This window comes from Felis catus, chromosome C1 (assembly GCF_018350175.1).
Source record: "Felis catus isolate Fca126 chromosome C1, F.catus_Fca126_mat1.0, whole genome shotgun sequence".
Lineage (NCBI taxonomy): Eukaryota > Metazoa > Chordata > Mammalia > Carnivora > Felidae > Felis > Felis catus.
Genome location: NC_058375.1, coordinates 173,899,293 through 173,927,171, shown reverse-complemented (window position 1 = coordinate 173,927,171; position 27,879 = coordinate 173,899,293). Strand labels below are relative to the sequence as shown.

At 38.3% G+C, this 27,879-nt stretch overlaps 1 protein-coding gene across 1 annotated transcript in view; it reads right to left on the bottom strand.

Annotated features, from left to right (window-relative positions):
* Nucleotides 1–27,318, bottom strand: part of FAM171B (family with sequence similarity 171 member B) — a 64,752-nt gene extending 37,434 nt beyond the window's left edge. Inside the window, exon 1 of the mRNA XM_023259537.2 lies at nt 26,985–27,318. Within this exon, the coding sequence (XP_023115305.2) occupies nt 26,985–27,198 (214 nt within the window). The 5' untranslated portion in view covers nt 27,199–27,318. The remainder of the gene's footprint in view (nt 1–26,984) is intronic.
* Nucleotides 27,319–27,879: the final 561 nt, after the last annotated feature.

Sequence of the window (27,879 nt, the reverse complement as noted above, 5' to 3'; positions counted from 1 at the left end):
AGGTTTTGTGTGTGTGTGTGTGTTTTTTAATCACCGATAGCTGCCATTTTCTAATCCCTTATCTCTGGGTCCTCATATTTATTTATTTAAGTAGACTCCATGTGCATCATGGAACACAACATGGGTCTTGAACTCACGACCCTGAGATCAAGACCTGAGCTGATATCAAGAGTAAGCTGCTTAACTGAGTCACCTCTGTGTCCTCATATTTAAAAGGGTTTGGCACCACTCAATATTTTCCATTAGTTTTCTTCTTTTTTAATGTTGTATATAGAAAATACAGAAAAAACAGAGGAAAATAAGTTATTTCCTAATTCAACCTCTCAGAAGTAACTTGGATTCCATCTAGTACTTTGAAAATACTTAATCCAGTACTTAAAAAAATAGATTTACAGAATTAAGATTACATTGTGTATATGTGTGTAACTGTGTATATGGTTATATAAGCATGAAGTAAGGTATGAAAAAAACTCACCACATTAATATTAACTATATCAATTGGGTCATTGAGGGAACAGAATACCATTTCACTTGCTACAACATGTGACATGACTTACTACAGTCAGCTTGCATTATACGTAGGAAAGAAAAAAAAGCCAATAAAGAATGTTATAAGCTGGGTTTTTCAGTTAAGTTTGTATTGTGAACATGTATCAATAGTATTAAATATTTTTCAAAATTACCACATTTCACTACTGAAGAACATTCTATATGTTATTATTCATTTAACTTTCTCCTATTAGTGTATGTTCAGTCATTTCTATTTTTCACATTTGCAAATAATGTTTTAATTAAAAATCCATGTACATAAATGTTCATCTGAATTTTCAATTATTGCCTTGGTAGGAGAAATAATAGGTCAAAATATAAACTGTTTAAAGCTTCTTGATTTGTATTACTAAAATGCTTTCCAGAAAGTTACATCCATTTATACTGTAAATGTAGAGTATTCATATTTTATTTTACCATAGTTGATATATCATCAACATGACTGCTCCCTTACCCCAGGGAGTTAAGGTGAAAACCAATATTCAGTAAAGTTTCAAAATCATTCTATTGTCCTTTAAGTTTACCTTTTATTCCCAACATTGTTAGTTGCTTTGTCCTGTTTTTTCTTCATACCTCTTGATAGGGTGAGAGAGCCTCTTATGAAGAAAATTAAATATACGAACAACAGCGTAAGAATAACAGGAGCCCATCATACCCTCTTTGGTTGTTTTGGGATTGCATTGGTGAATTCATGGACTTTATTCACAGTAAAATCAAATGAAAAGGATTTAATAAAACATCCATTTTCCCTTTTACAGAGTCTTTCTTTCTTCTTTCTATATGCAAAGTATGTTGAAATCAATAAAGAGAAAATGGAATTTATTTAGAACCTGCCAGACACATGCTTCAGCGTGTCTTTTAGAAAGGGTTTGAAACCTACTATCAGCATTTCGTTAAAGCAGATGAGACCCACCCTGCTGGGAGAGTGGTTAGATTTAAACAGAATGAGCCCAGCATTTTCTCCAATGCTTCTCTGACACTCTAGTAGCCTTTTCCTGGTAATTAGACATCTGAGAGGAATACTGACCAGTAAATGGAAATTCAGGTGCTACACCAAAAACATCGAGTGCCTAAAGCATTAGCACACAACATATACAAGATGCAGCCTAGTATTAGTAGATAGCCAATATACTGCCAGACCTGGAAATTTTAAGCAAAACAAATCATTCATTAATTTATTTTTTCAGTGAAAAACTAACATGAAATTGAAAGATCTTAAAAGACAAAGCAGATATGACAATGCGCATGCAGTATGTATTTTGTTTGAAAGAAAGGCCTATAGGTAGCATTGCAGTATTTTTGAACTTCAGATATCAATTAAACTCACTTGAGTAAACATTCATTGCATCCTGACCAGGCATCAGATGAAGTGCCAAGTCCAGAGGGAGCATATACCATAACTTCTATTTATTCAACACCTTCTTCGTGCAGAAACTGTGCCAAATTTTTATGTATGTTATTATATTTAATATTACACAGTTTCAAGTCTGAGGTAGTTGAAAATCCAGTGGGAAAAGTATACAAAAATAATATAAACAAATTATATACAGAAAAGGGAAATATGAATTCTAAATGAGGGATGTTTTCAAGTAGGAATGAATTGAGGCTGAACTTGAAGGAAGAGATAAATTTTATTTTTTTAATGTTGTATTTATTTATTTATTTATTTACAGAGCATGAGCAAGCATGCAGACAGAGGGAGACAGAGAATCCCAAGCAGGCTCTGCACTCTCAGTGCAGAGCTCGATGCAGGGCTCAATCCCACAAACTATGAGATTGTGACCTGAGCCAAAACCAAGTCAGACACTTAACGAAATGAGCCAACAAGGCATCCCGGAAGAGATAAATTTTGAAGTACAGAGTTGAAGTATGGACATGTAAGTAACATGGAACAGCGTGAGAAAGGGCACCCAAGTTTCCAAAAAAAAAAAAAAAAAAAAGTAAATAAATGCAATGTTAAGGGAATAACAGTCAGTTGTAGCAAGTAAGAAAAAAGGAATCTGGGAACAATGGGAAATGACTGAATCTCATTCTATTCTCTGTGTAATGAAAGGTTGAGAAGCATGTGACAAGATCAGGAGAGACATGCACGATCTCCCTGGAAGCAATCTGTAAAATGGACTTGGATAGTGAGAAACCGGAGGTAGCTATTGAAATACTTTAGGATCAAATGAAGAAAGTCAAAATTAGAGTAGAGGCAGTATAAAGAAGGATCAGAAGCAAAAACATCATCTGGCAACTGATACGATATTGCAGTTGAGGTCAACTTAGAATAATAAACTTTTGAGTTTCAATGACTAAGGGAACAGAAAAAATACTTTTATTCAACAATTATTGAGTAGCTGATACTTGTTGATCAAGGTGATAGGCATTGATGTTTAGCCAAATAGCACAAGATCTTGACAGTGTGCCAGGAAGTTCAGTGGGAGGCCACAGGCAAGCCGACAGGCCATTTCAACTGAGCACCCAAAGTGTTCCAATACCTCAAATGCTATGGAAACACAGATCAGGGACACCATGCCAGATCTTGAGGGTCCATTATGGTTCCTGACAGAAGTGAGAGTTAAGCTGATATCAGAAAGCACCTGTGACCTTAACAAAAGAAACCACGCAGACAGGAGAAAATTCTAGGTGGACTGGGCCAAAATGCTGAGTCTTAAGCCAGCAGAGGGCAGGAACTACAGACAAGAGAGCATAGAATGGAACCAAAAAGGGGATGGAGAAGAAAGAGTGGCATTTGAACAGAAGCACCCATTACAGTAGATTCATCTACTATCCTTCTGGAAAGAAATATAAATTAAATGAGCTTTCAAATTTGCCCATCCTGGTCATTATGATCTAACTCCACTTAAGAGATTTCCCCCTCTTTATACCAGAGCAGCGATTTTTTAATCCCTTTGACAATCTGATGGATCTATGATCTCTCTTTACTACCACCCCCACAACACACACATGCACAAATACATGTACCCATAAATACACAAAAATGTTGCTTGTGATTTCACTGAGCTCAAAGATTCCCATAAACTAAATTTCTAAATGTTGCTAAGGACATCAACAGGTTCCCTGTGTCACATTTTTTGAAAACAGAAATGACTGTTAGAACTATCACTGCTAACTTCAAAACTGTGTTTTAACTTCATGGATACACATGGGTCATTTTTCCCAGAGAGATAGTACAGTTCATTTTAAGTTTTTTATTTGGAGAGAGAGAGAGAGAGAGAGAGAGAGAGCACATGTGGGGTAGAGACAGAGAGAGAGGGGAGAGAGAGAATCCAAGCAGGCTCCATGCTGTCAGCACAGAACCTGATGCAGGGCTCAAACTCACAAACCATGAGATCATGACCTGAGCTGAAATCAAGAGTCAAGACACTTACCCGACTGAGCTACCCAGGTGCCCCAGTATGGTCTACTTTAAAAGCCAAACAGCCAGAGTACCAATCCCAGCTCCATCTCTTACTACTTAAAGTGATTGTGACAAGTTACACAGCCAATCTGTGCCAATCTCATCTGTGAAATGAGAACAATAACAGCACCTGACTATAGATACGCCTCATTGGGTTAATGGGGGATTAAATGAAATAATATACAGTACTTAAGACAGCACCTGACCATGAACATTATACTAGTGTTTAGTATTATTTGTCCATACTTGTAAATATTTTTTTAGCTTCTGAAAATATCTCTAAGGAATGCTCTGACTTCACTAAAACCTCCCCAGAAAAGCTAGCACATATTTTGTATACATTTTAGCTTGTATAATTTGGCATTTCTGGACATTTTTCTTTTACTTTAAGAAATTGGTAAGGCTATTTACTTCTGTGAAACTAAACCTCAATAAGATACTTTTGCATGAAAGACAAACTATATAAGTATAATGCAATAGAATAATTAGTATTTACAAAAATATTAAGTGAATTTTGATAAATGATTCACATTTGTAAATTATCAATGAGAAAAAAGACTTCATTTGTCTTTATTACTTCTGTTAGGCAAAGGTATTAATCATACATTTTAACCTTCATTTAATTTATCTGGAATGAACTGGATAAAAAAGAAGTCTAGTTCAAATAAGAAATGTTATGTATTCAACAAACATTTATTAAGCAAGAAAGGTTAACGCTGGGTGGATAAGAACACTTTGCCCAGGGAGTTACATTGTTCTCATTGTCTTGTATCTATTAACTCATCTTAAGTCTCATAAACCCAATTTACAAATGAGGAAACAGGATTCAAAAAGTAAACCACTCAACATCTCATTGCTACAAAAGTAGTGAAGATAGTGTGTTGCTCAATTAAAGACATTATTCTTTCTCAACCAGAAAATTCAGGCATCCAAGAGGTGATATCAGCCATTATGGAATATTGTAGAACATTAGATGAACTTCTATATAATTCTTTTCCCCGTCTCAAGCAATGCCAAAACTGTATATATAGAGAGACATATTTATTACCGAACAAGATACACTCCTTTTTTCCACTCCCAAATCTGAATACAGGTTTCTCTATAGAAGCTATATAATTCAATTTCTGAAGCAGTCAACTCTAGAAACAAATCATATATGCAAGAATAAAAGAAGGCACCCTCACTCCTAAGACAGACTGTTCTGCAACCATGGTAATAGGTAGCCACAAGAACAAGCATTAAATTTCCTTAATCAATATAGAGTTCTATATAGCCTTAGAACCACAGAACTGGTGTGAAGCTCCTTTAACCAACAAATCATTGACAACTTGGCTCACTGAACTTATTCCTGTAAGGCAACCAATCAATAACCAATGGTCTCAAACATCAGCCAATGAGGAAAGGACTCACTCCGATAACAGTGCCTCTGTATGCCAACCAAACAACAAAAATCTCAGAGAAGCCAGCTTCTACTGACGTTATCCCATCACCACCTCTGAAAGTTCCCCAACCTCTGAATCCAATACTTCCCCAGAAACATTATGTGAGTTCAGTTTCTTGCTTTGCTGAGAAAATCTGTGCCTGACTAGCATGGCTCCCTCTCTCAGTAAGCAATAAATTTAGCACTTTTTGTTTGTTTCAGACATCAAAGGGTAGCCTCATCCTTTGACACATAGATGCTGTTTCAGGTCTTAGCAGACACAAAACACAATATTTCCCACGTGAAAAAATAATTTCACTAACATTCTTCGAAGCCTAATACTGCTTGCTGTATCTTTCACACCAGTACTAGGTATGACATGAGATCATTTTCCGTAAGTATCATTTTCACTTTGAAAGCTTTGAAAGCAAGATTACTTCATAAATAAAGTAATTTAGGAGAAAATACATATGTAATTCTAATATTTCTTGGAGCTTACTGGGAACTAAAAACAGAATAAAGTATGTAATACATACGGGTTTTGAAGAACTTGAAAGATTTAAATTATTTCATCTTATGCCTGTACACAAAAATAAATTCCAGATGGATTAAACACTTAAATATGAACTGAAAAGCTTTTAGAATTAAATACAGAGGGTTTTTTAAATTACATTAGATTAGGGAAAGAATTCTTAAGCTGGATACATAAATATGATTAAGAAATTCTGCTACATCAAAATGTTTAAAAATTTCCACAAAAGACTCTAAAAAACACTGTTAAAAGACAAGCTAGACACTGGAAAAAGGAATCTTCAAAAAATATATATAAACTATAAAGACTACTATTCAAAAGATACAGAAAACTACAAAATCAATAAGAAAAAAGAAGACACGAAGAGACAATGCATATAAGAAAGACAACTCACAGAGAATAAAAGTAGAAAATTTTGAAAAAAACATGTTTGGCACCTATCTATAACCAGGAAAATGCAAGTTATACAATTACTTAATTGGACAGACCCAGAAACATTAAAAATGTACACAGCATACGATTTGGCAATTCCATTTCTGTGTATGAACACCATATAAATTCTTAGAGTCATCTAGAAGGAGACACCTGCTAGATTGACCACTATCCACTACATAATAGCAAATTGATAGGTAAAACCTAATTGTACATCAATGTGCCTTATTTATATCATGGAATACTATGCAGTAATTAACCCAAATTAATGAAATGCGAATGTATCAACAAGTCCCCCAAATACGATGTTGAATGAAAAACATCAAACTGCAATATGTATAATATGTACATATATCTCTTATAGATTTTCAAACAAAAATATTGACACCCACTTCAGAATAATTATTATATAACATATAATAATTCTGGATAATGTAGGGTAAAGGAATGAATCTTCAATCTTTATTACCTAAAGAGGGAACAAGAAATCTGAAGCAAATACAGCAAAAAGCTAATATTTGATTAACTTGAGTGGTGAGTACGTGGATGTCCAATATATATAGATCATATTTTATGTTTGAAATATTTCATAATTAAGATGAAAATGTTTTAAATAAAAGCAGAAGTACAGGAATTTATTCCTACAGTGAAGATATGAGTAATTCTAAAAATACAAACCAAAATCTTAGTTTCTATTTCCTGCCTTAAGTTCTACCAGCTAGTCTTCTTTTTAGACACAATAGGAGAAAAAAATTCTATTTCTTTCCAGCCACCCTGCCTTACATAGGTTCTAAAGCTGTGGTGATCAAAAAGCAGGTAATTAAGCTATAAACAATCAGAAAATCAGCCCCTTAATAACTGAAAGTCTGTCTCCTCATCCTCCTGTTCCCACAGCACTTTAAAACTCTTGGGGCGCTTGGGTGGCTCAGTCGGTTGAGCGTCCGACTTCGGTTCAGGTCATGATCTCACAGTTCGTGGGTTTGAGCCCCTCATGGGGCTCTGTGCTGACAGCTCAGAGCCTGGAGCCTGCTTCTGATTCTGTGTCTTCCTCTTTCTCTGCCCCTCCCCTGCTCATCCTGTTTCTCTCTGTCTCTCAAAAATAAATAAATGCAAAAAACAATTTTTTTTAAACTCTAATGGGCATATTATAACATCCTGCCTTGTATTGTATTTATATATGCTTATGTCCTCTCCCCCTATAAACATTAGATATCTTGAGAGTAGAAAACTTGCTCTTCAATGTTCTACTATATGCCCATCTCTATTTGTTTGAATAATTTTCCATCTTAGAATCTCCATATATCATATTTAATTTTTCACTATTGGACTTTATAGACTAAGAAATTACCATCTCTAAAGTAAAGTTTTCTAATTCTTTCTCTTATGACAAAGACTAAGACAATAGCATAAGCTGCTGTATGTTAAAAATTGAGTGATAGAGGTGCGGCCACCTGGGTGGCTCAGTTGGTTGAGTGACTAACTCTTGGTTTCAGCTTAGGTCATGAACCCAGGGGTTGTGAGATCTAGCCCAACATCGGGGCTCCATGCTCACTGCTTAAGATTCTCTCTCACTCCCCATCTGCGCCTCTCCCCGGCTCGCATCTTCTCACTTGTGCTCTATCTAAAATAAAAAAAAAATTTTTAATGAGTGATAAAATCTTATATTTAGACAGCCATCAGTTTAGACATAGCTCTCTTATTAGCCTTTGCCACACCTGTCAATCAGTTTCATCTAACCAATCAAGAAGCACACATTTATTCATTGATCCAACCATTCAGGAAGCTATTACTGTGAACCCCACACAAGTCCAAGGTTAATACTGCATTCCTGCCATTTGCCAGGCTCTGGTAGTTTAGAGAAAAAAAGATCAGTTTGACATGGCTCATTCCTTTGTTTTCAGTTATATTCAAAGAGGACAAAAAATAATTCCTACACTACTTGCTCTGGTTTATTTTTGTCCTATCAGCTTTCCAAACCTTTGTCTGGTTTATTACTTTAATTTAGACACAACACATATATCTATCTATCTATATAGATAGATAAATAGATAGATGTGTGTGTGTGTCTATATCATTATATATATATATATATATATATATATATATATATATATATATATATATATATCATGGCTAGGAATTTTTAATAAATTCCTGATGAATTCTATTTGGCCTTTATAATTCATGACTTTCTCCTGCTTCCTACTTAGAGAAATAAGAATAGCAAATCATTTCTGACCACTTTTCTCATAATGTATAGTTTATAATTCTATCCCTTTCTTTCATCCCATCTTTTAATGAAAACTGCTGAAATTTGTTTTGTTTGTGAATATTGTTAACATTAGAAATTTTTTAAACTGGTTAGGTGCAACCGCCATACCAATTTGAGAATTCAATCAGCCTGGAATTTCACAGAACACAATCCTCTAGATCTAATCAATATGTTAATCAATCAGCTGCCTCCATTAGGATGTGAATGTCCCTCCCTCTCTGCTGTGGAGCAGTAACTGAGTACTGGAGACAAACATGATTTACTGCTCCTCTGAGGTATGTATTCAAAAATAAATAAGATTTCATCTGCTTTGCAGAATTCTTTTCTAAGGAGAGTGTTTCAAGACGCACCATTTTAATGGACAAATAATACTCCCCAGCATAATGCCAAGGCTAGCAAAAAGAAGGGAGAATTGCAAAACATTCTTGTTTCTTCCATAAAAAAGAAACACTATCCTTTGAATACAAAGTCTTCCAAAGGACCAGAGCCAGTATTCCTTGGCTCATTTGCATGCTGAGGATATTCCAGCTCATGTTAAGATTTTCTGGACAGAAAAAGAATAATAAGAACTACTGTTTGAATTCAGTCTTTCTTAAAAGCCAATTTGTCTTCTTAGCAAAACAAAAGGAATCAATATAATAGTGAAAACTTGAAGCTTAGGGATGAATACCTCACTGTTTTTTGGCTTTCAAGTAGATTTTGCTTGCTTGAGGTAACATTCCAAAAACAATGTTGTTTCTAGATTGTTTTAAAAGAAAAACAGTAATTTTGTTCCAAATATACTTTAATATTTCTTATTACAGAAACACATATGCACTTTTAGAGTCTAATTTACAAAGAAACATATAAAACAATGAAAACAGATTCAGCCTCATTTACTAGAAAGTTGTAAAACTGGCACATTTACCTTTCCTGTCTACCGAGTCAAAACCCTTACGAACATACTATCAAGAACATGAACCAAGACAGAATATTTGTACCGAAATATTTCATTTCCTAAAAACAATCTCTATTAATAACAGTAATTGGCAAGCATCTGTTAAGTTCCAGGTATTTCACATATATCAACTTAATGCTTAATAACAATTCCACAAGGTACCCCAGTTCCCAAGAGCATACCTAAGGAGGCAGAGCAGATTTCTGCAGTCCAGTTGCCTGAACCCCCAAGCCCATGGTCTAACCACCAAGCCATGCAGCCCTAGAACGATGCCTCTCTTGGTAAGGAAATTAACCACAGATACGCGGGTGAATACAGAGAACCCTATACTCTGCCCTACCCAACAACACCTAAACCGTGCTTCATCTCACGCTCTCCGGGGCAGCCATACTGGCCCTCTTATAGGTCTCAAATTCACGAAGGCCCCTTCCTCTCCAACATTACAACCATAAATATTCAGCTAAGCATCCAGTTCTTTACAGTGCCAATAAAAAAGTTTGCCCTCTTTTATTATGCTTTCTGTGAGAAAGAGGACTTTTGTTTGATAATTATTGAAGACTGATTAATTAAATGTACTTGTTTGCAATGTAGATTTAGAAATTTGTTCTTATAATTCAGAGGCCCTACGGCAGGATTTTGAGAAGATAAAAAGGTTTTCGTCAGCAATCCCACATCTAAATTAGCACCTTGAAGTGATAGGAAAATGAAGGTGGGAAAAGGAGGGGAGCAGAGAGTGAGAGGCATGAGCTTATCATCATGGACCAAAAAGTGACAAAACTAAGTGTTGATAAGAGACAAAAATAAATAAATAAAAGTAAAAATGGAATGAAACAAAAATATAGGGCAGGGAAAGGGAAGGACTCTGAAAAGCACTCCAGGTTTAAGTCATCAACTCTGGTATACTAACATCATGACTGACTGACAGTTCTCAATCTTAAAGCACCATATAGTATTATTCAGTTCATCATCTTTAAAAAAAACTTAAAAAAATGAATTTTAAGATTTTATGTTATTTTTTAATTTAAATCCAAGTTAGTTAACATATAGTGTAATAATGATTTCAGGAGTAGAATTGAGTGATTCATCACTTACATACAACACCCAGTGCTCATCCCAAGTGCCCTCCTTAATGCCCATCATGAATTTAGCCCATCCCCCGCACCCAACACCCTTCCAGTAACCCACACTTTGTTGTCTGTATTTAGGAGTCTTTTATGGTTTATCTCCCTCTCTGTTTTTATCTTATTTTCTGTTTCCCCTCTCCTATGTTCATCTGTTTTGTTTCTTAAATTCATTTCAATACTGTCAGCATCTGTCGCAAACTCATAAGTCTAAGAACACATATTTTTTTTTTAATTACCATGTGTTTGGAGTACGTAGTATATGCCCAGCACTGTGATAGGCATGAGGAGTAAATACATAAATAATAAAAGATACTGAGAGTTCCATAGATATTTCTAAGGATATGGTCATAACATGCTATGAATCAACACACTTTTATTGAGAACTTACTGGATATTAGGCATCCAGATGTAAAATGAGTAAATGAATAGATCTATGATCTGAAGGAATTCAGAAGCTCAAGAGAAAGACGAAAACACACCAGAAAGCTAAAATTAGACACTAATGTAAAACACCATGTTATCAAATACAGAATCACCAGATAGAGACTGTAAGTGGTCTAGTAGGACAGAAATAATTATGGCCTGGGAGAGCTTCACAGAGAAAGTAGAACAAAGTTGGGTTCTGCTGGAGTTAGAGGTAAGACAGAGGTAGGCCAGTGCCAGTGAGGAAAGAAAATATCTACAATTTTAAATTTTTCCTGGCGTTAGAACTTAGTGCAGGAAATAACATATTGAGCTAGCTATGGGGCTTTTTAGTTAACAGAAATCCAACCAGAATTTGCTGAGGTAAGAATGAGAATTTATCAACTCATTCAAGGAAAGGCTGTACAAGCAAAACATGAGGATAACAATTATCTGACTGGATCTTGGGAATGACTGAAACCAGTAACCCCATCTCTGTATACTGGCTTCTTCCTTCCCATTCACAGGCTACTGGCTCTGTCCCCATAGTAGCAAGCAAGGCTGATGATAACTCTCAGGTTTTATAGGTTACCATTTCCAACCACCAAACATGGATGGATGGGGGCAGCAAAGGAAAGGGTAACTAAGGGACCAGACGTTCTGCATATGACCGCATAGAAGTTACACGTAAAACAGCTGACCTAGATTGGTGGAAAATGACCAAAGAACAAAATAAATTGGAAGCCTAGCAGAACATCTCATTTTGGAGAGCCAAATAACTGACTAAAATGCTCCCTTTATACAAAGCACAGTCCTACCACAACATGGTATACGTGTAATATAAATAAAATGTTATTTGCATAAATATAGCAAGCCAAAGTGAAACCTTAAGAATTTGTCACATACAATCTATAAGGTTTCTTTATTCATTTGTTACTTGAATCTCCACCTTTTCCTCATTATTTTTTATACAGCTCACTAAAAAGTTCTTAATAATTATTTTACCATTTCAAAAGAATTATTACTTACCCACAGAAAGTTACCTAGCTGTTAAGAGAGGCATGCTAAAGCTTTCAGGGATGAAAAGTCAGGATGCACAGGACTAAGTCTCAACTGGTTCTGCAACATTGAGTGTTTGGGTGTGTGTGTGTGTGTGTGTGTGTGTGTGTGTGTGTGTGTAGAAAGATAGATTGTAATAGAGATAAAGCAAATACAACAAAATTTTGACAAATGCTGCATCCTGGTGAAGGATATGTGGATAGTCATTGTATTATTTTTTTCAATTTTTCAGTATATTTCAAAACATTCATCATAAAAAGTTGGAGGGAAGCAGAAGGCTGACAGAAGACTTCAAATCTTAATGACAATATAATGAAAGCTTAAGAAAAGAAAGCAATGTTGCAGGAAGATGCATGCAGTAAGGGCATATGGTCTGAGTTAGAGGGAGGAAAAATAGGGAGACCTAACAGATTATTGTAACAGACCAAACAAATGGAGTGTGGGCTCGGACAGAGAACGTGGCTGTAAAAATAAAACAGAAGGAATGGACACTGAAGACACGGTGATAGATACTTAACAGAACTCGTTGAGACCGACCGGTAATGGTAAGAGAGGGAGAAGGCAGAATCAATGATGATTCCAGGTTCTGCAAGTCAGATAGTTAGAGAAAGGATTGAATAAATATAATGGGCAGAGGGCAGATCTGCTGGGTTAAGACAATGTCTTCCATTAAACGGATTTATATACTGCCTCTTCCATGTAAATACAGTTCACATTTTGAATGGTGGGGTATGAGGTGGTCTCTTCCTTAGTCTCTGAAAGCCGTGAAAGACAACACAACACACAAGTACCCTGAGAAACAAACACACTGGGGCTAGAGCCCAAGGGAGAACAGCCACAGGCAGCCCATATGCTTTCCCTGGTAAGCCACCTGCTTCAGGGTCTCAATTCCCCTAGCTTGGAAGACTTACAAGACTTCAGGAGTTTAAAGAAATTCAAAAACTGCATTATAGAATGTTTTAAGTGGTAAGAGCAAACTTCAATTATATCCACAAAAAATATATCAATGTATATAGCTGAAAGTAAGTGTGATGCCCTTTCTCTTGCTTTGGTAATTTTCAGCTAAATGGCCTCTTGCTAGGAGTACGTCTCTAGATTAAGTTTCATGGAGAAAACCTTCATGAATACATAATGTCCCTATCTATTAGGTTTTATAAACTTTCTGATTTAGCAAAAAACCAGGTACAATTACCTTTCTTAAAAGTCTCAATTCAGATGGTCAACCGCAATCATTAACAAAATATATTTTAAATCACTCACTTTTTTCTGGTGGGGTGTTATCCGGATATGAAATTTAGGGTCACTGAAGGGTAAAGAAGAGAAGCCAAGTTGTTTTCATGACAGATTTGGGAAATGGCCACCAGGCTGGTACAGATGAAAGAGAAAGAGGTAGGAGACATCAAGAAACAACTGGTCTGTGTTGTGTTCATGTTGAGGACTAACATACAAAGAAAACAGCACAGGAGAGCCTGGGTAGCTCAGTCAGTTAAGCGTCTGACTTCGGCTCAGGTCACAATCTCGTGATCTGTGGGTTCGAGCCCCCCATGTTGGGCTTTCCACTCTCAGCAAGGAGCCTACTTCAGATCCTCTGTCTCCCTCTCTCTGCCCCTTTCCCCACTCACTGTCTTACTCTCAAAAATAAACAAGCATTAAAAAAATGTAAAAAGAAAACAGCACAGTTTGGTCATGATACCCCAACTGTTTTAATGGCAAAATATTTCACTATAAACGCAAAAGGTACCGATTGCTAGGTCACAGCAGATCTACACTGAAAGAAATGGGCTTAGGTTTGAATTCCTTTTTTTTTTTTTTTTCAACGTTTATTTATTTTTGGGACAGAGAGAGACAGAGCATGAACAGGGGAGGGGCAGAGAGAGAGGGAGACACAGAATCGGAAACAGGCTCCAGGCTCCGAGCCATCAGCCCAGAGTCTGACGCGGGGCTTGAACTCACGGACCGCGAGATCGTGACCTGGCTGAAGTTGGACGCTTAACCGACTGCGCCACCCAGGCGCCCCTTGAATTCCTTTAAGAGAAGAGTATGCATCATCAATCTGGTGTCATCAAGAAATGTGGGCACTGTGGAAGAAGCTACATTATTTTTTTTCTTTTCTAAAAGCCTCAAAACAATGAGCCATAAAAGTAAGAAATAAAAAAAATTCTAGAGAATACCAAAGATAAAAGGGAATAGAATTATTGTATTGTTATATTATTAAATATTATATTGTTCTATTATTATGTTGTTATCAAAGAAGTGGAAAAAAATCTAAATCAAAAATAAGAAAACAATTTCCTTCTTTTGTTTTTTACATCACTTTGAAACTCACCTTACGTGTGCTGTCTTCCAGGAAACAGGCCCAATTATTTCCCCCCAACCTGTGTGTCTCCACAGTATCCTATACTCTCCAGCACCATAGCTCTTACCACACTCTATTATCATTTATGGTCTCTTTATCTATGTCCCCACTGGGTGTACTCTGTAATCAGTCATGATGAAGTGCCTGGCAAATAGAAATTCAGCGAGTTTTGTTTAAAAAAAATAAGTAAAAAAAAGATGAATGAAATCAGTCACTGTAGCAATCTTATATGTTATCTCTGGCCCCATATATAAATGAGCATATGTTATATTGAATTCAAGTAAATACATCCCTCTTCCCATGTATTTCTTTCAAACCAAGCATACTCTTGACCCAAAACATATATACTTTGGCCACTTCATTCCGAAAGTCCTACAGCCTTTTCTCTATATTATGTCCTTTTTCTATATACACTCTCTAGAAAAGCCAACTCAAGCCTGGGTATGAAAGAAGGTATTCAATAAACTATTTCTCTATTTGGAGTCATTCAGTTATTCAATAAATATTTATACAGGATACAACCCCAACCAAAATAATTATTGCACCTGGCCTCATCTGGTCTCTAATCTAGAGAAGACAAATATGGAAATATGGACTGGGTGCCTAGCTACAAATCAATTACATACCTTGAACAAGTAGGAGGTGCTTATGAGAGCACATAACAGGAACCTAGCTCAGTTTGAAAAGCCAAAGAAAACCTGTTTAAAAGAAGTAGGATTTAAGCTAATATCTGAAGTTTGAATGCAATAACCCAGGTGAATTGTGTGTGTGTGTGTGTGTGTGTGTGTGTCAAAGATCATGAGGTACAAAACCTATCACACTCAAGGCACAGAGAACTGAAGCATAGTAATAAAGAGAAAACGAAGCGAAGACTGGAATCATACATCCTGCAAAGCCTTGTAGGTGAGGTTAAGACCTTTGACTTGGTTCTAAAGGTCATGGGAAGCTTGATCAGATCTCTACTTAAAAATAAAATAACCAGGGGTGCGTGGGTGGCTCAGTCAGTTAAGCGTCCTACTCTTGATTTTGGCTCAGGTCATGATCTCAGGGTTCATGGGATCGAGCCCAGCTTCAGGCTCCGTGCTGAGCTTGGAGCCTAAGATTCTCTCTCGCTCACTCTCTACCCCTCCCTTGTTCGCAAGCACTTTCTCTCTCTCTCTCTCTCTCTCTCTCTCTCTCTCTCTCTCTCAATAAATAAATAAATAAATAAATAAATAAATAAATAAATAAAATAACTACTATTGTGGGGGAGGAGATGATATCCATGGTTGCTCTGGGAAATATGGATTTTCAAGCACTGAGAACAGACTGAAGGTGGCCATTACTATGCTAACCTGAACCAGAGTATAAGAATACCCTCAGCCAGAGCAGGGGCAGTGAAGATGGAGAAAACTTAACAGATGAGGAATACTTGGGGGATCGACTCGGGATTTGGTGACTGACTAGAGGAAGGGGAAGGTGGAGAAAATGGCAAGCTTTCCTTCCCTTCATCTTTCCTTCGTAGGCTAGTGAGACACTTCACTGGTTCTTAGTAACAATAAGGAATGGAAGGAAGTTTGAAGAAGGTGGTCAAAAGGTAAAAACTCCCAGTGATAAGACATATAAATTCTGAGGATTATAGTTCATTGGTTTTGAAAATTTTTAAAAATATTTTATTCATTTTTGAAAGGGGGGAGAGGTGGAGAGACAGGGAGACACAGAATATGGAGCAGGCTCCAAGCTCTAAGCTGTCAGCGCAGAGCCTGAACCCACACACAAACCGTGAGATCACGACCAACTGACTGAGCCACCCAGGCACCCCTGAGGATTATAGTTAAAAAGAACAAAAGAATAAAGGAGATTTTTCTATTCTGGAAGTTGTGGTGAAAAATCAAGAGTCTGGTTTTAGACATGCTTAAACTGAAATACCTATGATATATCCACATAAAGATGTCAAAATAATTGGTGGATATATTCAGGAGCGAGCTCTAGGGAGTCTTAGCATATAGATGGTATTTAAAGCATCTTAAGTGGATGAGATCACCTCATGAGAGGCAAGAGTGGGAAGAGAGTCAGAGAATGTTAAATTAAACGAAAAAATAAACTATTTTTCAATTTTTATGTTTTAGAATATAAAGATATTTTAGCTACCTATATATTACAGTATCAAACATTTGATGGTTGGAATATTAATACTTAAGCATAACTTTTTTAAAAATAGCATAATTATTGCATAGCAAACTATTCAAATCTACAGACTTGAGATTGTATTATTTATAAGAAATACTGAAAGGCACCTGGGTGGCTCAGTCGGTTAAGCATCTGACTTTGGCTGAGGTCATGATCTCGCAGTTCATGAGTTTGAGCCCTGGGTGGGGCTCTGTGCTGACAGACCAGAGCCTGGAGCCTACTTCAGATTCTGTGTCTCCCTCTCTTCTCTGTCCCTCCCCTGCTCATGCTCTGTCTCTGTCTCTCAAAAATAACAAATAAAAACTTTTTTTTTTAATTTTTTTTTCAACGTTTATTTATTTTTGGGACAGAGAGAAACAGAGCATGAACGGGGGAGGGACAGAGAGAGAGGGAGACACAGAATCGGAAACAGGCTCCAGGCTCCGAGCCATCAGCCCAGAACCTGACGCGGGGCTCGGACTCACGGACCGCGAGATAGTGACCTGGCTGAAGTCGGACGCTTAACCGACTGCGCCACCCAGGCGCCCCTAAAAACATTTTTAAAAAATTAAGAAATATTGAGAGGGAAGAAAGGGGAGTACATTGGGCCAGCAGATTTTCATGTGCCTTTGTTAGATCTCTATCTTTAAGCTACTGGATCCATGATGGGCCCCATGTACAGTCCCTGCATAGAGTTCCGGACTGTGAACCAGTCCTTATGTACATGAAGCACAATGATCACAGTAAGACTTGGATTTGTCAGGGGCGCCTATTCCTTTTCTACCTCCGTGTCTGTGCCCCATGCTGTTTTCTGAAGCTACAACATTCCAAGTCACAACACATGCTATTATTTATCTTTGGAACATCAGAATGTGTTGAAATACAAATTTCTCCATTTGGATTTTCAAATGAAAGAATTCTGCAATACAAAGTTATTCCTCAAAACAAAGAAAATTCTTCACTCTGCCATTCATCTTCATAGCATCTAACTCTCCCAATGTAATCAGTTATTAGTGAAACTGGGAAAGGCATGAATCAAAAAAGTGAGTAGAAAAATATGGGTTTCAGTAAGTTTAGAAACAATATTAATTTTCAAAGCCCGGAACAGCACTGGTAATGAAAACAGCAAGTTTAATTGCTAGCAGGTTTAAATCACTGTAAGCTGAAATTACTATTTTGACCCCAAAACTGTTTAAAGACCAAGTATTAATGCATGTTTCAGTGGGTGAGGAAAGGCTTAGGTTTTTATAAATGCCTTCTTGGGGAATTAATAACAACCAGTGTACATCCTCATCTGCTAAAACTGACTGAGGTTTATAATCAGACCTGGAGGGATTAGATGACTCACAAAATCATCAGAGCCCTTGTTAACTGAATCTCAGTGACCCTACCCTTCAGTGGAAGAGCCAAGAGCCAAGACGCAGAGAGTTTCTGTGTTGACTGCCAAAGAATTCTGAACAGAGGGTATTTTCAGGTATAAGGTATCCTACCAGTTCATTATATAATGAAAACTGGATACAAAACAATTCAAAGTCATGTGATTTACCAAAAGATATATGTTGCATATTGGTAGCCATTCTACAAATGGAATGGCAGCCATTCCTCAGATGGAATTGAAAAGCCAGAGAATGAAAGAATTGACCAAGGCACATGTATCCTAAGCAACCAGTTCTTTTAAGGGTTAAAGCCTTTTGTCAGGATTAGTTATGCTGCAGTCACACTTACTAATTTTACCCATCACATGTGCACAATAACAGAGAAACTCCACATGTTAAGAACATACAAAACTGTTATTTGAGTATGAATGTTGCCTTTGTTCTTTTCTTGAGTCCACTTACAAAGGCCTAATTAACCATAGCAGGTTTTCTTAACATTTCTGGGGTCAAGGATTCCTTTGAAAATCTTACAGGTACTCCGAATACAAGATAATTGCAGACTACATAATTAATTTCAGGGTGTTCGTAAACACCCCACACCCTTCCACTGGCTGCCTAGAACCTCTATCTTAAAAGGTAAAAAGGACAGTGAGTCCCTTATACACACAGGAAGGAAAAAACATTCACAACTTGTAAGTGCTTTTCACTCCCATGAAATTGCTTACTTGACCCCCTCTCCTACTCGTCACAGTGAGCTCTATTACTTCTGACTTCTTTTCTCTTCAGCCTCAGCCTCCAGGCTTCACTTCCTACATTTTCACATCCCACACCTACAAAGCTTTATTAATTCACAAGACTTCTTCCCTACTTGAAATACTATGATTCAGAAGCAATTTTAAAATACACATCCTTTTGATTCTTCTCATTCACAAACTTGAGTCAGTTGATAGACAAAGTTAGATTATAACAAGGATCACTCGACTTAGTCATATTTACTATGAAAGAAATCATCAAATCATTAACTATCAGTTTTTATTAGACTTTGTACCTGCCAGGTGGTACCACAACATCTAAGATGTGGAAGTCTTCTAGCTTATGTCATATACTTTTCAAACATTGCCAGGGCAAAGCACTTAGGGCAAGGTCATTTCTACCATTCTAGTTCTAAGAGCATGGGATTTCAAGAAGACTTATAATCTACAAAGTGAAAAATTTTTAATTTTTAATTATTACATATTTTCATAGATCTTAGACACTGCTCCATTATAAACAGCACTGGAAGATCAGATTAGTTGTTTCATACATTACTATCAAATATTTTTCTTGTTTGTGATCATGAATGAGAGTTAAACTCTGATTTAGGAAGTATTAAGCCAAAGCTTTTCTGCTAAAAGTCCAGAGTCTAATAGATATATATCATACACTGTACTCTGGAAAGTACTTGTTTTATGAAGAGAAGTTATCTGTCTTTAAATGTAAATACTTGGAATACACTAATTCATTTAATATAAATAAGTAGGTGGACTTTTTTTAAACTTCAGGTATATAAATTGAATTGAATATCATCCGTGTTTCATGACACACTCTCATCACTGATCCATGCCTAGTTCGTTTTACTTAGTGAAATATTTTTTAAAAATACTACTATACCCATTACCCTTGGAGGCATTTTTCCCCCTTACATAAAAAGCACAGCCTCCCTGTATTTTATTTTTACAATAAATTCATTTTACAATTCTTTTAATTGTAAAGTGTTATTGTAATCATTTTAAATTCTTGTGGTACCTTTGGTAATCTTGTCTCAGTCACCCAGACATTTACAAACAAACTCTACTCATACAAACATGCAGCATGTTTAAAGTTCTGAAGAAACATAATCCACTTAACTATATAGAGTCATATTTTGACAACTTAATTTCTACCCTTTCCAAAAACATGAGAGCAAGCATGAGTGGAATGGGTGACAAAATCCAGTAAGTCACAAACCCCAAGACACTTCTATTCAACTCCTGGTTATAGTTAACCTGGTAGGAAAAACAAATCATCCATCTATCCATCCTGTTTCTATTTCTGTTGTAATAAAAGAGAGGAATAGGTAGGTGGGAATAAAACTATGGATGGTGGCTTTATTTTAGTTTAGAAAAGCCAATCGATACAGGATTATACAATATCCCTAGAGGACTTTACTTACCCCAGGTAAGGACAAGTACTTTACTTACCCCAGAGATAACCCAGGGCCCTCAACGCATGAGCTCTGGTTTGAGCTGGACATTCTACCAGCTTCCAACTAACTGGGCACCTAAAACCCAACTAGCATTTAAGTCCATAGATATGAATCGGTATTGGCTTGGCTATAGAAGTGTTTTACATTTCAACAGAGCTAACAAGTGAATTAAAACTACATACTTTTTAAGTAATTCTCTACTAAACAGAAACAAAACTGGACTAAGTACAATAACTGATAATGCGAATGAATGTTTAATTTTTCAATTATTTTCTAACTTGTTACGATATAGAAACTTACTTCAGAAAGAAAGCACACTAAATGGAAATTGAAATCTCAGTCATATATAAACGAAATTCATTTTAAATCTTTTTTTTTTTAATGTTTATTTATTTTTGACATAGAGGGAGACAGAGTGCGAGTGGGGAGGGGCATAGAGAGAGGGAGACACAGAATCCGAAACAGGCTCCGGGCTCTGAGCTGTCAGCACAGAGCCCGATGCGGGGCTCGAACCCACGAACCGTGAGATCATGACCTGAGCCGAAGCCGGACGCTTAACCGACTGAGCCACCCAGGCGCCCCAATTCATTTTAAATCTTAATTTCTGTGCAAGACATAGAGCCTTAACATGGAGATCTTAACAGGCATCATCAACTGAAGCTTTGGAGAAGCATAATACAGTATCAAGGCATGACACAGTCTGGGTTCACTAGACCAAAGAAGCAGATTCAACATGTTAGTAATGGTGGCAAATGATTACCACTTCCTTGACACACTCTACCCTACATGAAATGAAATCACACATTTCAGGGGCGCCTGGGTGGCTCAGTCGGTTGGGCGTCCGACTTCGGCTCAGGTCATGATCTCACGGTCCATGAGTTCGAGCCCCGCGTCGGGCTCTGTGCTGACAGCTCAGAGCCTGGAGCCTGCTTCCGATTATGTGTCTCCCTCTCTCTCTGACCCTCCCCTGTTCATGCTCTGTCTCTCTCTGTCTCACAAATAAATAAACGTTAAAAAAAAAAGAAATCACACATTTCAGGCCCAAGTAAAGTGGCCTTTATACTCACAGACATCATCGGCAAGTACTTTAAGAATACTGTCTGGTCCCAATAACACAAACAGTCATAAGAGAATTTAAAAGGCAAAGAATCTTGTATGTTTTAGACATATGGATTATGTGTACACAAAGGCCAATTAAAGAGACCTCTCCAAACAATCTTCAGAGCAAACAGAAGCTATTTCTTAAGCTTATGATGTATTGCATTACAACACATAGTTTTCAAAGTTTTAGGATTTTCCAGGTAACTACTATAAAGTATACTTTTTAACAATAGCAGATGGAACATATTGTATCCATTTCCAAGCTAAGGCAATTTGGACAAAAAGAAATTAAGGCACATTACACTAAGCCAAGTGAATGAATGACAATACTGTAGTTAACCTAGTCAGACAGAACATTGAAAGAGAATCCAGTTCACTATTTACACACTTGGCTGTGGAGGTGTGGCGGGAAGAGAGTTTCGTTTCAGAAAAATATTTGGTAGTTTTTGTTCAGTCACATTAAAAACATTAGAAAACCACCACTAAAACAAACTGGACTCAAATTCAACACAATGGCATGTGTTTTTCAAGCAGTAATCAACACCAAGATACAGCACCCTTTGCTTACTAAAATCCTGGAAAGAAATCATAATTACCCCATCTGGGAACATGGCCTTTAAGGCATGAGTACTTTAGATAGAACAGTCAATTTCTAACCCCATTTCTCCTACTGATTTTTAAATTCATTGGAAGAGAAAAAAGTAAATAAATGCTTTCACGGATAGATTTCCATCAGGTTGTTTAAGTCAATAAGTTTTAAATCAAGTTATTGAATTTAATAGAAAGTATATAGTAATAGTCTATATCAAAGTTCAAAATTTTTAAGTTGATTGTTATTAAGTGTGGGAGTGCCTGGGTGGCTCAGTTGGTTAAGCATCTGACTTCAGGTCAGGTCATGATCTCACGATTTGTGGGTTCGAGCCCTGCATCAGGCTCTGTGCTGACAGCTCAGAGCCTGGAGCCTGCTTTGGATTCTGTTTCCCTCTCTCTCTGACCCTCCCCTGCTTGCTCGCTCTCTCTCTCTCTCTCCCTCCCTCAAAAATAAATAAACATTAAAAAAAGGTTAAGTGTGGTGGGTTCCAGCTATACAGAAGTGTGCTGGGTTTCAGCAATTCCACTCTGAGGCATTTACATAAGTGATATGAAGACATACCCACACAAAGATTTGTCCAAGAATGTAGCAGCTTCATTTACAATGGCTAAAACTGGAAAAAACCCAAATAGCCATCAATAGAAAGAAGCAATAAACCAAAGTGGAGTAATTCATACAATGGAATAAGGCCCAGCAATAAAAAGAAATAAGCTATTGAACATTCAACAATATGGATGAAACCGATGGAAATTAGACTGAGCTAAAGAAGCCAGACACAAAAGAGTGTCTGCTATATGACTCTGTTTTATGAAGCTCTAGAAAATGCAGAATTGATCTATAAAAATAATTAGAACAGTAGTTGTCTTGGGGTGCCTGGGTGGTGCAGTTAGTTAAGCGTCCAACTCTTGGTTTTCGCTCAGGTCATGATCTCCTGATTCATGGATTTGAGCCCCGCTAGGGCTCTGCACTGAGGGTGTGGAATCTGCTTGGAATTCTCTCCCTCTCCCTCTCTCTCTCCCACTCTCCCCACTCGTATTCTCTAAATAAATAAGCAAACAAACAAAAAAAGAACAGTAATTGTCTCTGGATAAGGGGCAGGGATTGCCTGGGAGGTGGGCAGGAGGGAACTTTCTATGGTTATGTCAAGGTTCTATATCTTCACAAGGGTGATGATGGTTACATGGGCCTATCCATATACCAAAAATACAAAATAGTACAGTTAAGGTATGTACATTTCAATGTATGTACATCCCCCCCCCCAAAAAAAACTCCCATATAGTGGAAATGGGTGGAGGTGTGGGTGAAACAATAACAGCAGAATTCAATCACTGTTAAAGCTAGGAGACAGGTATGGGCTTTTTTTTAATGCCAGTCTGTTTACTTTCTATATATTTAACATTTTATAAAATAAAAAAAAGGTTAGAAATATATATCAGTGAAATGTACAATCAAAATTTTATACCATGAAAATATATCTCTCAAGAAGCTTTTTCTGTATGCAGAAGACATTTCTAAAAATTCACAGAGGTGCCCTGTGTCTGTGCTTCACGTGGAGAATTTGAAATGGAGCTCATTATTTTCTCCAGCTCACCTCGTCCCCACCCCCAGCATGTCTCCCATCTAATGGACCATCAGAGTGAATATGATATGGTTTCTCAGCTACCACCAGCCCCCAAATTAATTCTCCCCTGGTCTCTCAAATATTTATTTCTAACAAATACTGGTGCAGATGGAGAAATTCGAGCTGCTGCATACACTGGAGAAAACAATGGATGTGACAGACCTCGACCTCAGTCTTTATTCTCACTACTCTCTGAAGCTGGTGTTTTAGAAGTTAATGAGAAAATGAAAATTCAGTTTTTTTACATCTTGATTATTTCAATCTCATATTCAACTTCTTTAACCTTACTTCCTAATTTCTCAGCAACACAAAGAGACATACATTTTCAGAATAACAAAATCCAGAGAATACTAATCAAGGACAATGCTTAATTTCTCTATTATGGACTGACAAGGCTCAGTCATATACCAGTCACTAACTATGCCTTATTAGATTTCCAAATTTTGCCTGTAACAAGTTCTATAGTCCCAAGAATCAGAAGCACCAGAGGCAAAGAATAAACTCAAGCTCAATCACAGCTATATAAAGGTATATAAATACCCTCCTAGGTCATAAGAGGATTATAAGTGCACTTGGGTAAAGAATCTTGAGTCCTCTTATTATGTCTTGTCAAGTATTAGTATCAAACAGTTCTCTATGGTCAGAATAAGATAAACACTGAAATTAGCTAAAGATCTAAATTTCATAACCTCTACTTACAAATATTTCTACCTAACATTCCTTTATTTTTACATATCCCCTGCTAAATTCCAGTGAAGAATTTCACAAGGAAATTAAATAGCAAACACTCAAAAGATCCTTGATGCCAGCATTTTTGTTTATTCATTCATTCATTCATTCAACAAATTTATCTATGCCTGTGGGCAACAGATGCTCTTCCAGGTACTAGAAATGTGTATAATAATTTAATAGCAAACAAAACAAGGTTGATGCCCTCACAGAACTTATGTTCTAGTAAGAGGAGGCAAGCTTATAAGAAGGGTTGAGGGTAATAAGTGCACGGAGAAGGATCAATACAACAGGGCATGCAGATTACTACTTAATATAGCTGGTTAGGAAAGGCTTCTTTGTTACAGCGATGTGCAGCAAACCTGAGGAATGTGAAGTTCCAGAATTCCAGGCAGAGAAAATGGCAAGTGCAAAGGCCCTATCCCAGAGTGGCACTTGGAAAATGAAGAAACAGAGAGCCAGTGTGGCTACAGTGGAGTGAGTTAGGGTCAGAGATGTGAGAGATAGGAGGGGGAGGGGCACCGAGAGGCTCTAAGCCTTCCTGGGCCATTTTCAGGGTCTGGGCATCTAGTGTGGAAGAGATGGGAAGCCACTGGAGCACTGTGAGCAGAAACAGTCCTATTTAATGTTTTTAAAAAGATCAGGAGCTGCGAGAGGAGAACAGGCAGTAGCGGAACAAAGGTTGAAACAGGAAGACCAGTTCGATCCAGAGATCACAACGCGCTCAGAGGAATATTTTAACTCATTTGTTTTTTGGTTGTATTTCGTTATACTCCATATTCCAGTAACTAAAACTGCAATCAACTGGACTGCTCTCTTGTTTGCCACTGGCTTTGGGGAGTTAGTTTTTGAGGGAAAAGCAAAAGTCAAAAGAGACTACTTTTCAGGCTCTCATTTGACCTACTAGTGATTCCTTTATTTCAATGGACCTAACAATAGGTAAGTAAGACAAAAACTGCTAGTTTGCAAAATAACCTTTTTCAAAAATATTTTCACAAATATCAGGAAACAGATATTTTAATTTGTAGCTACACACAAAAGTTCTCATATTATCGCAGTCTTTCATAACCTTTATCACACAACATATATCATAGTAGTCAAAACCCCCTTTAACTAATTAATATTTCTGAAATAAATATATAATTTCAATAAATATATCGAAATAAAAATACGTGTCAAACCACGGAGTCCGTCAACGCTTTCTCAGAATTCTGTTTTGTGGTTAGTTTGTGAAATGACCCTCATAATGAAGACAAGCTCTCAACTGTGCTTCTATGTCTAATTTCTGTAAGTTTAGCAAACAGCATGTTTAACAGCCTCGCCCAAACCCTGTTGGTGGCACTTTCAGTTATAAAAAGCTAGGTAGGAAAACCATCACACAATGCATACCTTTCAGGACTTCTAGCCATGCTTGAGTGTTATTAATTGGTTTAAGAGGGTGTGAGAAACACAAGCTTTCCTGCACACTTGGGTGATTTCATCCTATGTTCCCAGCACTCTGATAAATTAAATCATCCTGTCTGTCATGAATCGCAGCTGGCATGCCTGAGTATTGCTCTTTGATGATGAGCAAGCAGTACAAAATAAGATGCTGATTCCACTCTTCAAAATCTCATTTTCAGCATTTCATAGGTTACCAAGCAGGATTTTAAAAACAAAAACAAATGTCAAAATGCAATTCACTTTGGTTTTGTGGGAACCCAGGCCCACTTGCCAAAAATATCGATAGCTTTTTTCCTTTCTAAATAGCAGGCAGCATCTACAGCAGGGAAGAGCACTGGGGTGGGGGGTGGGGAGAGGCTATTAAAATGGATAATCCAGCTTTCTGTTTACCCATGGAGCTTTAATGGGGGGAAACCAGCCAGGAACTGAGGGATTGTCAGAGCCACACAAACTAGAGTGCATTTCCTCACCCTCATGAATAGTGTCAAGAATCTGCCTCCTTAAGTTCCACTAACAAGTAAGGAGATTCCCCTCTCTGGAGGCAGGCTTTGCTGTAATCACATCACTACTGACTTATCGTATCGTTCCACCTCCCCTTTACCCTTTTCCTTCAACTACAAACTCCGATTCCATTTTGTTTTATTTCATCCTAGTATATTGAAGGCATTCTTGCAAACTGACCTAAACCATTCCTGGGCTAAGAAGAGACAGAAATAATAAAATAAATCAAGATTTCTTTCTCCAGATCTAAATTTAAATAAACCAGGCGGGGCGAGATGATGAAAAGCCGTGTGGGTGTCTATTGCAAGATTTTCCCGTCTCTAGGAAAGAAAAGAATAAAGAACAGAATGCTAAATGGATTTGGGAACGGAGTGTGTGTGTGTGTGTGTGTGTGTGTGCGTGTGTGTGTGTGCGCGCGCGTGCAGTCATTCTCAGGGCAAAGGGAAGAATTCAGGAAGAAGGAAGAGAAAAGAAAAAAATCAATCGAGGCAGTCATTCACCCCTACCCCCTCCCGACCCCTCCCCACCCTACTGCAGTGCTCTGCGCTTCCCAGAAAGCTCAGCACCCCGAAGGGCAGTTTCCCGAAACCAGAGCACAGCTCGAGTCCTGGACAGACAGTCTGAGGAGATCGGGGAGGTGGGGATGGGTAGGGACAAGCGATTGGAAGTGAGCCGGCCACGGGAGAAGCGAGGAGGCCAGCGACGCCAGCTGAGATCCCCCGCGGCGATGGAAAGGCAGGGCCGGGCTACCGGGACCTACCTGGAACAGTGAGGGTGGAGGATGCCCCCGGCACCTCTGGCCTCTCCTCCTCAGCCTCCTCCCGCTGCCTTTGCTGCTGCTGCTGCTGGATGAGGCTGAGGTCGGATCGGCTGAGCTCGGCTCGAGCGGCCGCGGGGACCAGCCGCGCCTTCAGCAGCACCGCGGCCAGGCCGAGCAGCAGGGTACAAGAGACGCGCCGGCTGAGCCTCGCCATGGCCGAGAGCCAGAGGGCAGCGGCGGCATATTGCGGGGCTCCCGGCGGCGACGGACGCCAGGGCTGCGGGCTCCGGCGGCGCCCGCTCGCTCGCTCCCGCTCGCGCGGTCTGCCTCGCACGCCCTCGCCGGGAGGAGGAGGCCTGGGAGGCGGAGGGGACGGGGGTGGAGGAGGAGGGGAAGTTAGCATCCTCGCGCACGTGATGCGCAGGGCGGGGCGAGCCGGGAGCCGGCGGCCGCGGCTCAGCTGTCACCGGCGGCGGAGCAGCTCGGAGGGCCGGGGCCGCGCGCAGCGCTGGGGCTCGGGGCCGGGCGGCGGCCTCCGAGGGGAAAGGAGCGAGAAGAGCCTTTCTGGGGGCTGGTCGGCCTTCAGATCCTCCAGCCTTACGGAAACATCGGGAAATTTTGCAGAAATGGGAATAAAATTGCCCCCACCTGGCCCCAAAGTAGAGGAAAAGGTGGTGTATTGATTACTCTCCTAAAACACTTAACGCAGCACCCACGCATCAATTAGCCAGGACCTGTGGCCATTCGGGCTTTGCCGCATCACAGCCATCATTGGTTATCCAACACTTAAACTACAGTTCTACCAATTTTAACTAAACTTCCTCTTTCTGCTCAAGTGGGAATTTCTTTCTTTATTACAAAATATTCCTGATTACATTTTGTGTGATTGTAGCCT